General features: G+C 45.1%; 1 protein-coding gene across 4 annotated transcripts in view; it reads left to right on the forward strand.

Moving 5' to 3' along the window:
* The window catches only part of lrp2a (low density lipoprotein receptor-related protein 2a), a 66088-nt gene that overhangs the window by 21734 nt on the left and 31764 nt on the right, over positions 1-12590 (forward strand). For 2 of the 4 annotated variants that reach the window (XM_029703248.1, XM_029703250.1), the window contains exons 18-37: positions 404-529; positions 999-1129; positions 1419-1556; positions 1652-1936; positions 2119-2358; positions 2511-2630; positions 2856-2972; positions 3490-3870; positions 4168-4182; positions 4555-4803; positions 5522-5733; positions 5846-6030; positions 6135-6363; positions 9481-9658; positions 9852-9980; positions 10701-10867; positions 10964-11107; positions 11284-11393; positions 11930-12107; positions 12356-12569. In XM_029703248.1, the coding sequence (XP_029559108.1) occupies positions 404-529; positions 999-1129; positions 1419-1556; positions 1652-1936; positions 2119-2358; positions 2511-2630; positions 2856-2972; positions 3490-3870; positions 4168-4182; positions 4555-4803; positions 5522-5733; positions 5846-6030; positions 6135-6363; positions 9481-9658; positions 9852-9980; positions 10701-10867; positions 10964-11107; positions 11284-11393; positions 11930-12107; positions 12356-12569 (3548 nt within the window). The remainder of the gene's footprint in view (positions 1-403; positions 530-998; positions 1130-1418; positions 1557-1651; positions 1937-2118; positions 2359-2510; positions 2631-2855; positions 2973-3489; positions 3871-4167; positions 4183-4554; positions 4804-5521; positions 5734-5845; positions 6031-6134; positions 6364-9480; positions 9659-9851; positions 9981-10700; positions 10868-10963; positions 11108-11283; positions 11394-11929; positions 12108-12355; positions 12570-12590) is intronic. The other 2 variants (XM_029703249.1, XM_029703251.1) reach the window with 1 other exon arrangement.

Consider the following 12590-nt stretch of genomic DNA (forward strand, 5'->3'; position numbering starts at 1 on the left):
GCATTAGCAAACTGAGCAGTTGTGTCTAGTCACACCTAGTATAATGCGAGAGGTACCGACCCATTCATAGATTGTTCGCACTTTAAATCCCAAACCTGATAAAAGGACTCTTTATTTAGTGCTAGTGGGACATTTCCAATAGCTTCAAAGTCATAAGGCCTCTGAGTCCAACAGCCTAGATTAGTGCTGCATGAAGGCCGGTATTGTAGTGAACACTAAGAACTTGGCTTAAACGGAAAAAGCCCTGTGGAGCTCTGAAATAAACTGTCTATATTTCTCAGTTCATAAAAGATTTTGAAGTGGTCCTAAAGCCATAGTCTACTTCGGTTGAGGTGAAAAAGACACTAGGATCTTTTCCCATATAAATGTGAGTGTTGCTTAATGTGTATGTTTTATTTGGCAGGTATATTTTCTGGACCGACTGGTACCGTCCAGCGAAGATTATGAGGGCCTGGTGTGATGGGTCACATGCTCTGTCGATTGTGAACACTACTCTTGGCTGGCCCAACGGACTGGCTATCGACTGGAGGTGAGCCAAAGGCCCCCAGAGCCTAGCAGGACCAAAGGAATGGCCTCACAATACGCCATTCTTCATCTTCCAGTAATACTCAGTCAAGAAAACAAATAGCAATTTCATTCATAACAAATCAGATGCATAGGATTGACTTCGTCACTACATTTAGAAATTGTGACACTATGTGCGTTGCTTGTAAGCTATTAGCTGGTCAAAGTGAGGCTGCATGAAAAGTGGAATACTGTTAATATAACCATATGTTAGTACGGTTTTTAGTGAATTTATGTTAATCACGATGCTCATCTGCATTTCCTGCTGTCCAGCAAAATTCTCAGCAACAAAAGAGTGATCAAATTAAGATCCTACGTCTGTAAGATCTCATTAAGCCTCTTATCAGACTGATCTTCCCTAATCCTCCTCTTGACAATATGTTTGTGCAACAGTGTTTAAGAATGTCTGTCCTACTCGTCCTGTCTCCCCCCAGCTCCATGCGCCTGTACTGGGTGGATGCCTTCTTTGATAAGATCGAACACAGCACCTTTGATGGACAGAACAGGCTGTCTTTGGAGCGCATCACTCAGATCTCACATCCTTTTGGTCTCACCATCTTTGGAGGTGATTCAATTTTCTCCTTTTTTAAATTCACAAAGAATGGAATGCAACACTGTTCCAGATGCATTAAAGCTACCTTGTTACTGTACAAAAGCTTTCATCGTTAGAATTTCATTACTACTCGTCCGTCCATCCAGCTTGATTGATGATCATTAGAGAGAGCAATTACCGTGTCATCTCAAACATTAGTTCAGTGATGATAAGAGATAAAACAGCTAATGTCATAGGTTGTACCCTGGTATTCCCAACGCCGGGTCTCAGTTTCATGAGCATTCCTGCTTGGCCCATCCAGGTTATGCATATTTCACTGACTGGCGCCTGGGTGGGATCGTGCGCGTGCGCAAGACTGACGGGGGAGAGATGGTCATCATCAGGCGGGGAATCAGCCACATCATGCACGTCAAATCTTTCAACTACAACTCCCAGACCGGTGAGAAACTCTTTCTTTGTTTTCCCTGCCGCGGTGTTTATGTGATGGAGGATAACTCTGTGGCCATCACTGGATTCATTTACTACCCCTCTCAGGTTCCAACTTCTGCAATAGGAATACTAACCCTAATGGAGACTGCAGCCATTTCTGCTTCCCGGTGCCGGACTCCCAGAGGGTGTGTGGCTGTCCGTATGGCATGAAGCTGGCGCCCAGCCAGCAGGCGTGTGTAGAGGACCCTTCCAACGAGCCCCCCACACTGCAGTGCGGTTCCAATTCCTTCTCCTGCACCAATGGGAAATGTGTCCCTCAGAACTACAGATGCGACGGCGTTGACGATTGCCATGACAACAGTGATGAGGCCAACTGTGGCGGAGCTCATAGTAATGCATTATATTACGTTTCAATGGAGTATGCTGTTTGTCATTCAAGGCACTTTATTGGGGCATTAGTAATAATGTTTAATATACTTATATTTTGTATACTTTAGTATACATGGCTTGTTACGGTGTTAAAAAGTAGCCCAAAAAATGATGTTTCATTAATCCTTACTTTTCTTTCTCAGACACCACCTGCTCACCCAGGGCATTCACCTGTGCCAACCAGCACTGTGTTCCCAGTGGATGGCACTGTGACGGGCACAACGACTGCTTTGACAGCAGTGACGAGCGGGACTGCCCCACCCAGACCCCTGGCACCTGCGCGGCCAACCAGTTCACCTGTGCCAACAACCGCTGTATCCCACACGTCTGGCTGTGCGACACGGACAACGACTGTGGAGACGGCTCGGACGAGGCCAACTGCAGTGAGTCTCCTAGTCAAGGATCACTTTTTTTATTTTCGCACATTTACTATAGGAGTAATACCTCAGTTGTTGAGTGTGTTTTTTGAGAATGACTGTCAGTCAGGATGTGTTGCATTTAACTGTTTGCTCCATTGGTCTCTCTGTGTTGGTAGACCTCAGTGGTACATGCCACCCGGAACAGTTCCAGTGCCCAGACCACCGCTGTATAGGCCCCAGCTATGTGTGTGACGGTGACAGAGACTGTATGGATGGGGCTGACGAACAGGGCTGCAGTGAGTGTCTCTGTATTATTTCCGCACTGTAATGTATTTAGGAACTTGCATAGTTGGACAGCACCAACAACAAGTGTCACACAATTTCAAGTCAATTGAATATACCGTAAACACAAGCGTACGTTAGCCTCTTATCCCATTGATCTTATTCCATGTGTATTAAACAGTACACACAATGACTTTGCGTGTTCTAAACGGCATCCTTTGTTGTTGTTTTTGTTTCAGTTTACAACTGCACTCTCTATGAGTTCAAGTGTTCTAATGGACATCAGTGTATCAACTCCTACTACCGCTGTGATGGGGTCTTTGACTGTAGCGATCGCTCAGATGAGTCTGGCTGTCGTAAGTATTCAACCGCTTTTTAAAAAAGTTACAAGAAAATGTAATGATCCGTTTATATATTCTCCTTTCTCGCCTTCCTCACTGCTATCAGATGATCGTGAGCCTTTACCAGGTAGGAACAGCCTCAATCATTAGTAAAACCTCCCGTGTGTAGCTTTGATCCATCCCAAAACCTGCCAACCACACAAACCCTCTGAATACGGTTAGCATGTTGCAAAACACAATTGTATAAAATGTTTTTTTTTTTTGTCTGTAGTCACGTGTGTTCTAGAATGTCCAAATAGTGGGTTTTGATACAGAGTACAAATGCAATGGCTGTTGTAAGTATACCAACTCAATGTTTTTGAGTCACAAGAAGAAAATACAAGGATCAGTTTCTACATACAGAGTTGATCAACCAACGGGTCTTAGAGCACAGCAGTTTGACATCATCTCCGAGGTTCTGTTGAGGCTTCCTCCTGAGCTTCAGCCACGCTTCACTACACTGTCTGACCGTGCCTTCTCCTGCTGTGCCCAGCCACCAGACCCCCAGGGATGTGCCACCATGAGAGTGAGTTCCAGTGCCAGTCGGACGGCAGCTGTATCCCCTCCACCTGGGAGTGTGACGGTCACCCGGACTGTGAGGACGGCTCGGACGAGCACCACGTCTGTCCCCTCCGCACCTGCCCCACCACCCTGTTCCGCTGTGACAACGGCAACTGTGTGTACCAACGGTGGCTCTGCGACGGCGACAACGACTGTAGGGACATGAGTGACGAGAGGGACTGCCCCACGCCACCTTTCCGCTGCCCCAGCTGGCAGTGGCAGTGCCCGGGCCACAGCGTGTGTGTCAACATCAGCAGGGTGTGTGACAACAATCCTGACTGCCCCAATGGTGCAGACGAGTCGCCGCTCTGCAGTAAGTCACCATCTCTCTCTGCCTTTTAGGCCAGCATGCTAATAGTGTCATGTTACGAAAATGAAGTGCACTCTCTGTACATTTTCCTTTGTAATTTTCTTGTTTCACTGGTCACTTGAAATCTTGACATATTTTGCACCGCATTTCTGGTCACAACCAATTGAGTGCGTTAATGTTTGTGAGGAATTTTTGTCATGTGTGGGATCTTGTGTTCAAATCATGCATGTGTTGATTTGGTCTGTATTAACTTAAAAGTGATCTATGATTTTCCTTTCTTGCCTTCCTCACTGCTTTCAGACGAGCCCTTACCAGGTAGGAACAACCTCAATCATTGGTAAAACCTCACGCGTGTAGCTTTGATCCATCCCAAAACCTGCCATCCACACTAACCAACTCAATATGGGTAGAATAGTGCAAAACACAATTGAAGGATAAAGGGAAATTCTTGTCTGTAGTTACACATGTAGAAAATGTGTTTCAGAATGTCCAAATGGTGGGTTTTGATGAAATTCACAAAATATTTTCTAGGGTAGAACGCGCTATTTGTAGCACTGTGATTGAGCAGCTAGCTACAGTAGTGCCTTCATTCAGTTTGTTCATGTATCCACATTACCTGTTACGTGTCACCAAGGTGTTACATTTTCTTACCATCTCTTATTGTCTCTCCTCTTTTTACCGTCCTAGACCAGGAGAGCTGCACTGACAACAACGCAGGTTGCACCCACGGCTGCATCCAGGGGCCGTTTGGGGCCCAGTGCACGTGTCCCATGGGCTACCAGCTGAGTAACGACTCGAAGACGTGTGATGACCTAGACGAGTGTAGCCCCCCTGGCCTGTGTAGCCAGCATTGCTTCAACGAGAGAGGCTCCTTTCGCTGTCACTGCTCCGACGGATACACTCTGGAGGCTGACCAACGCACATGCAAGGTCTCAGGTGAGGAGGAGGATGTGTGTGCGGGGGGGTTGAATTGGCATCTGCCGCATTACCATTTTGTGCTCTTAGAAACGATTTACGTACATTTTCATACCAATCCATCATATAGATTTGACCAATCCATTTAGTCCACAACATACTCAGTTATGTTTCCTCTAAACATAATTGGCCTAATTTCAAAATAAGACACATCCTCCCACTGTGGATTAAATCCAGTCTCCTAGATGACAGGCAGAGATGGATATGCAGTGCATCTGATTGGCCCACACAGACATGATAAACTGTCCAGTGGCTAGACAGGACAGGACATGAATGGTCTGAAGGGAGCCGGTGTTGGCACCAGACCACCGGGCGGATGCACTCTCTCTCTTCTTCATTCTCTCCCCACTCTACTCTGATTTCCCCAGATAAGACAAATAACATATATGTCACTCACTGACTCTCTCTCCGGGTAATTAGGACATAATCAACAACAAAAGGCTTGTTTATGAGCAGTGTGCCTGACATGAGCCCATCTACCTCAAAGATAACCAGCTGAAAAGCCCTGTAATTCCATCTGCCATTATTCCCAACAATGCTGCATTGATTCCCTGCTGTAGATACCTGAGGAGCTCAACTTATCTTGTTTTGTAGTTTAAGGAAGAATTTTCTACAGCTGATGAGAAGTCTTGTTTGAATTGTAATGCACAGGTGAAAAGAGAGTCGTTTTTGTTTACAGGTTCACGCGAGGCTTTCCTTTTAGTCGCCAGCCGAAATCAGATTGTGTCCGATGACATAACCACTCAGCCCAATGTGGTCCGCTCGCTGGTCCGGGATGGACGAAACATTGTGGCCCTGGACTTTGACTCAGTGACTGACCGGGTGTACTGGTCTGACACCAGCCAGGACAGAATATGGAGCGCTCACAAAAATGGCAGCGACAGGGCTGTGGTGAGTACCGAATGCCCTTCCATTTCCCACAAAAGAGATGCTACGGTTTCTACATTCTCTAGGGTAATGAATGAACTCCAATAAGTTAAACATATGTGTGTTGATTTGACAGGTTTTTGACAGTGGAGTGACAGTGACAGAGAGCCTGGCAGTGGACTGGGTGGGCCGGAACCTATACTGGACTGACTACGTTCTGGAGACCATCGAGGTGTCCAAACTGGACGGCACCCACAGGACTGTCTTGGTCAGTGAGAATGTGACCAATCCCAGAGCCATTGTGCTGGACCCTAGGGACAGGTGAGGCTCATCTTTAGAGAGTAAAGTACACAGTGGAAATTCAAAATGTAACGAATGGAAACAGCGTAATTGACTGTAACTATAACAGTTAATCTACTGTGCAGTGCTCACCTCATGTTCTGGACAGACTGGGGGAGGAACCCTCGCATTGAGAAGGCCAGTATGGACGGGAAGATGAGGACAACCATCATAAGCAACAAACTGTACTGGCCCAACGGCCTAACCATTGACTATCCCAATAATCTGCTCTACTTCGCGGATGCCTACCTGGATTTTATTGACTACTGTGATTACAATGGCAAAAACAGGAAACAAGTTCTGGCCAGCGATCTGGTGAGCAAATTACATTTTTTATTTACATTCTTTACATAGATATCAAATCATTGATACATAATGAACAAAAATATGACTGCAACATGTAAAGTGTTGGTCCATGTTTCATGAGCTGAAATAAAAAATCCCAGAAATTTTACATGCGTACAAAAAGTGTATTTCTCTCAAATGTTTGTTAGTGAGCATTTCTCCTTTGCCAAGATAATCCATCCACCTGACAGGTGTGGCATATCAAGAAGCTGATTAAACAGCATATCCATTACACAGGTGCTGGGAACAATCAAAGGCCACTCTAAAATGTACAATTCTGTCACACAACACAGTGCCACAGATGTCTCAAGTTTTGATGGAGCGTGCAATTGGCATGCTGACTGCAGGAAAGTCCACCACAGCGGTTGCCAGAGAATGTAATGTTAATTTCTCTACCAAAAGCTGCCTACAACATCGTTTTAGAGAATTTGGCAGTACGTCCAACCGGCCTCACAACCACAGACCACGTGTAACCACACCAGCCTAGGACCTCCACATCCATCTTCTTCACCTGTGGGATCATCTGAGACCAGCCACCCGGACAGTTGACGAAACTGTGGGTTTGCACAACTGAAGAATTTCTGTACAAACTACCAGAAACCATCTCAGGGAAGTTCATCTGCGTGCTCGTTGTCCTCACCAGGGTCTTGACCTGACTGCAGTTCGGCGGCGTAACACGACTTCAGTGGGAAAATGCTCACCTTCGATGCCCCCTGGCACGCCCCCTAGGTAGGCCTATGTTAATGACCAAATTGAATAAGCAAAGGTATAAATATAAAATATAAATGGTAGGCTACATTTTTTACAGGGGTGGAAAAAGTACCCAATTTTCATTCTTCAGTAAAAGTAAAGATACCTTAATAGAAAATGACTCAAGTAAAAAGGTATTTGGTTTGAAATATACTTAAGTATCAAAAGTCAATTAAATTGCTAAAATATACTTAAGTATCAAGAGTGGCGCAGCGGTCTAAGGCACTGCATCTCAGTACTTGAGGCATCACTACAGACACCCTTGGTCAATTCCAGGCTGTATCACAACTGGCCGTGATTGGGTGTCCCATAGGGCGGCGCACAATTGGTCAGCGTCGTCCGGGTTTGGCCGGTGTAGGCCGTCATTGTAAATAAGAATTTGTTCTTAACTGACTTGCCTAGTTAACTAAAGGTAGAATAAAAATAAAAAAACATCAAAGTAAGATCAGATCAGATACAGTAGGGATGACCAGGGATTTCTTCTTGATACGTGCATGGATTGGACAAGATTCCTGTCCTGCTTCAAAATGTAACGAATACTTTTGGGTGTCAGGGCAAATGTATGGAGTATAAAGTACATTCTTTTCTTCAGGAATGTAGTGGAGTAAAAGTGAAAGAAATAGTATAGTAAAGTACAGATACCCCCAAAAAACTACTTAAGTAGTACTTTAAAGTATTTTTACTTAAGTACTTTACACCACAGATTTTTTTAAATGTATTTTTCTCATTCAGTTTCACACTCTCGACCCCGCAAAATGTTCTCACTACGCTACTGTAGCTCACCCGACCTGTGTTGATTGACAGTTTGCTGATCCAATCAGAGAGCCGAGTGTGCGTTTCACTAGCCAATATATATTTTTTGGGGGTAAGTGCGATACTGTCTCTGGCTGCGTGGAGAGTAGCCTAATCCACGGAGACTCTGTGCCACAAAATGAGTGACAAAACGTAATCAAACCTGGGCAGATGTCATCAGTCTCAAATATAAGTCGAGTCCCAAGTCTTCAGACTCCAAGTCAAAGTCAAGTCTGAAGTTGTTTTATTTCTATCAAGTTGAGTCTCAAGTCATCAAATTTGTGACTCAAGTCTGACTCGAGTCCAAGTCATGTGACTCGAGTCCATACCTCTGCAAAGAACCCTAGAACAACATCCAGGGATCTCTAGGCATCTTTCGCCTCGGCTAAGGTCAATGTTCATGATTCCACCATCAGAAAGACACTGGGCAAAAATGGGATTCATGGTGGAGTAGCAAGGCGGAAACCATTGCTCACTAAGACGAACTTGAATGCTCGTCTAAAGTTTGCCAAAAAGCACCTGGATGATCCTCAAGAGTTCTGAAACAATGTTCTATGGATCGATGAGTCAAAAGGAGAACTCTTTGACTGACATGGGCCCCGTTATACCTGGCGATCATCAAACACTGTATTCCACAGTAAGAACCTCATACCAGCGGTCAAGCATGGTGGTGGTAGTGTCATGGTTTGGGGATGCTTTGCTGCATCAGGACCTGGACGCCATGCCATCATTGAAGGAACCATGCATTCTGTTCTGTATCAGAGAATTCTACAGGATAATGTCAGGCCATCCGCCTATGAGCTGAAGCTGAAGCGCAGCTGGGTCATGCAGCAAGACAATGATCCAAAACACACAAGCAAGTCTACATCAGAATGGTTGAAGAATAAGAAATTGAACGTTTTGTAATGGCCTAGTAAAAGTCTAGACCTAAACCCCATTCAGATGTTGTGGCAGGACCTGAAACGAGCAGTTCATGCTCGAAAACCCACAATTGTCACTGAGTTGAAGCTGTTCTGCACGGAGGAGTGGGCCAAAATTCCACCCCGACGCAATGAGAAACTAATTGATAACTACAAGAAGTGTTTGATTGCAGTTATTGCAGCTAAAGATGGTGTAACCAGTTATTGAGTTTAAGGGTGCGATTACTTTTTCCCACAGGGGCATTGGTTTTGCATTACTTTCTTTAATAAATAAATGAAATATGTATACATTTTTTATGTTATTTGTTCACTCAGGGTCCCTTTTATATAACATTAGGTTTTGGTTGAAGAGCTGATAACATTCAGTGTAAAAAATATGCTGGAAAAAAAGACGGGGCAAATACTTTTTCATGGCAGTGAATTAACAGTAACTCAGTAAAATCTTTCACATTGTTGCATGTTGCGTTTATATTTTTGTTCAGTGTAGATGCTATTGATACTGTTTTTAAGCTAGGAGAACATTACATACATAATATAATTTCTATTCAAATTTGCTTATTTCCCCTTTGTGTGGAATAATATCAATAAAATGCACTTCTTGTCTTTTGCTGCTCTCAATAAAAAGGTACTGCAACATCCCCACGCAATTACCATTTTTGAGGATTTTGTGTATTGGACCGACAGATACATCAACCGCGTTATCCGAGCCCATAAGTGGCACGGGGAGAACCAGACAGTGATGCTCTACAACCTCCCTCAGCCCATGGGCCTGGTGGCGGTACACCCGTCCAGGCAGCCCGCAGGTAGGACAAGGACATACAGTAGTATATGGTAGGCCGACTGAAAATACATATTTGGCATGGTGATATCATAAGCTGGTATTGCCACAGTACAGTTTTGTCATTGTATTTGAAATGACATTTCAGAATGAAACCAGAGGTGACTGAACACTGTTGACCTTTTTTTTCTTGTGTGTGTTATGGGACCCGTGTGCAGGTGAAAACCACTGCTTTAGCAGCCCCTGTTCTCATATCTGTCTGCTGTCGGCCGTGGGGCCCAGCTTCTACTCCTGTGCCTGCCCATCAGGCTGGACCCTGGCTGCAGACCAAATCACCTGTGCCAGAGGTAGGCTCCATGCCAACCTGAGGGAAACGCTCATCACTCACAGTTTGATTAAAAAGGAAGTGAGGTCAGATGGAACAGATAGATTGTAACAGTCATAACTCATAAAGCTTTTATTAATGGAGTAGGAATTGCTGTAAATCCTTCTCAAACCTACATACAGAGCTGCTCTTTGATAATATATTTTAAGGGGGCCTATTCAGCTCCTAGAGCGCCAGAGTCATATTTTAGAGGCTAGGGACTTGTCAACAGTATCCCATTTAAATTCTGTTGTAAAATCCCTTTCCAGAAGTAAATATTTAGGATCATAAAAGTGTGGCTAAGGTTTCAATAAGACAAGGGACCTTTAATGTGAAGTCCAGAGAGTCCTCTTTAGGTCAACAGCTTAACCCATATCAGGTTGCAGGGCTTCAGCTTTTTCTAGCCATGCAGAACACATTCTCCCCTGAGAGGTGAATTACCCAAGAATGAAAATGCCCCCGAGCTATCCATTGATTCTAATCTCTGATGACAAAGCAAATCAGGGCTGTGGAACAAACTTTCACCAGCCCATCTGAACCCCCTCCTCTTTCAACCTTCTTTCAACATTAAGAGGTCTTAGGAAGAAAGTATGGTGATACCAAATTGTAGTATTTCTTTCTGTTTTAAAAAAGAAAATCAGCGCCCCGTAGGCTATAGACATGTCCGTTTGTAGCCGTCATGTCTAGTTTGGTTTTCCTGCAGTTGAGGAACCTTTCTTGGTGGTGGTGAGAGATAGTGTCATATACGGCATTCCCTTGAATCCGGACGTCAAGAGCAACGATGCCATGGTACCTGTTGCTGGACTTCAGAATGGATACGATGTGGACTTTGACATCACTGAGCAGACCATCTATTGGGTGGAGCACCCGGTAAGTGTTCGCACTGTCCACACAAGCAGAGACGTGAAGTGAGACTACTCTACTGTCCCGAGGCTCTGACCAACCCTGTCCCTTCTCCCTCTGTAGGGTGAGATCCACAGAGTGAAGTCGGACGGTAACAACAGGACAGAGTTTGCCCCGGCAGCCATCCTGGGTTCCCCTGTGGGCCTGGCCCTGGACTGGATAACAGAGAACCTGTACTACACCAACCCAGCCACCCAGTCTATTGAGGTGAGCTGAAACATCCATACTCTCTATGCTCCTGTAGAAAACAACGCAGTTATTTTGGAAAATGAATGGTACTGACGGTGATCATCGTATTTAGAAAAATAAAGTCGTTGTCTTAGTTGGTTTCCCTCTGTCAGGGGTATATCTGATACAGTATGTGCATTTGTGTGCTTTGTCAGGTTTTGAGGCTGAGAGGGGAGATGCAGTACAGGAAGACTCTAATCACCAATAATGGCTCCCCGACTGGCACAGGCACTCCGGTTGGCATCGCTGTGGACCCAGCACGCGGGTAAGCCCATTTTTAACACTACTCTGGCACGGCTGCTCATCTCCACAGTCACTGAGCCCTATCTGCCTGCCTGCCTGCCATTTGCTCCACCCCCAGAGAGAGACTTACCACTGTTACTGTATACCACACAACACAACACACTCCAACAAGCCACCACCAGGGAATATGTACACCTATTACCTGTTCATTGTTAGCATATCGAATGTATAATGACAGAATAAAAAAAAGGGGAAAATATGCAAATCCAGCTTATCGGCTGCAGGACAGAAGAACGTATCAAAGAAAAAGGAATGTCCGCAAATCTGGTAATCAGAAGCACAAAACAGTTGGATCAAAACGTTGTCCGTTTTCTGCGTCTCCTTAAATCACCATGGGAGTTTACCAGAGTTGCGAACATTCCTTTTTTCTTTAATGACATAATTGAGATATACATTTCTCGCTTAATCTCACACATTGATTGAATCTGTTGTAGATGTTCTCATAGGAGGTGATTGAGCTGCTGAGGGGCTGTATTCATAGCTGTGTCTCTCTGTAAGGAAACTGTACTGGACAGACCAGGGCACAGAGAGTGGCATCCCTGCCAAGGTAGCAGCTGCAGACTTGGACGGCTCCAACCCGGTCACCCTGTTCACCAACAACCTGGATCAGGTGGAGTTCATCACTGTGGACATCAGCGAGAACAAGCTGTACTGGGCTGTCACAGGCGCTGGAATGGTGGGTCGTCATCACTACCTTAACCACTGCCTGTGTCTCAAATGCCACCCTATTCCCTATATAGTACACTACTTTTGACAAGGGCCCATAGGGCTCTGGTCAATTAAAGTGCACTATATAGGGAATAGGGTGCCCTATATAGTGTCTGACTCTAACAATATACCACTTATGTAGTCCACCTCAATGCCTATTACACATATATTTGACATGTTATTAATGGCAGTCTTGATATTATTAAAACCCCACAGATTGAGCGTGGCGACCCAGACGGGACCAATCGCATCACTATAGTGACAGGCTTGTCCCATCCCTGGGGTGTTGCTGTTCATGAGAGCTTCCTGTACTTCACCGACCGGGACTTTGAGGTGATAGAGCGCGTGGACAAGGCCACCGGGGCTAACAAGGTGGTGCTGCGGGACAACGTGTCTGGACTGAGAGTACTGAAGGTGCACTACAGGGAGAGTGAGTATCTGAGGGACCGTA

The sequence above is a fragment of the Salmo trutta genome, chromosome 20 (assembly GCF_901001165.1).
Source record: "Salmo trutta chromosome 20, fSalTru1.1, whole genome shotgun sequence".
Lineage (NCBI taxonomy): Eukaryota > Metazoa > Chordata > Actinopteri > Salmoniformes > Salmonidae > Salmo > Salmo trutta.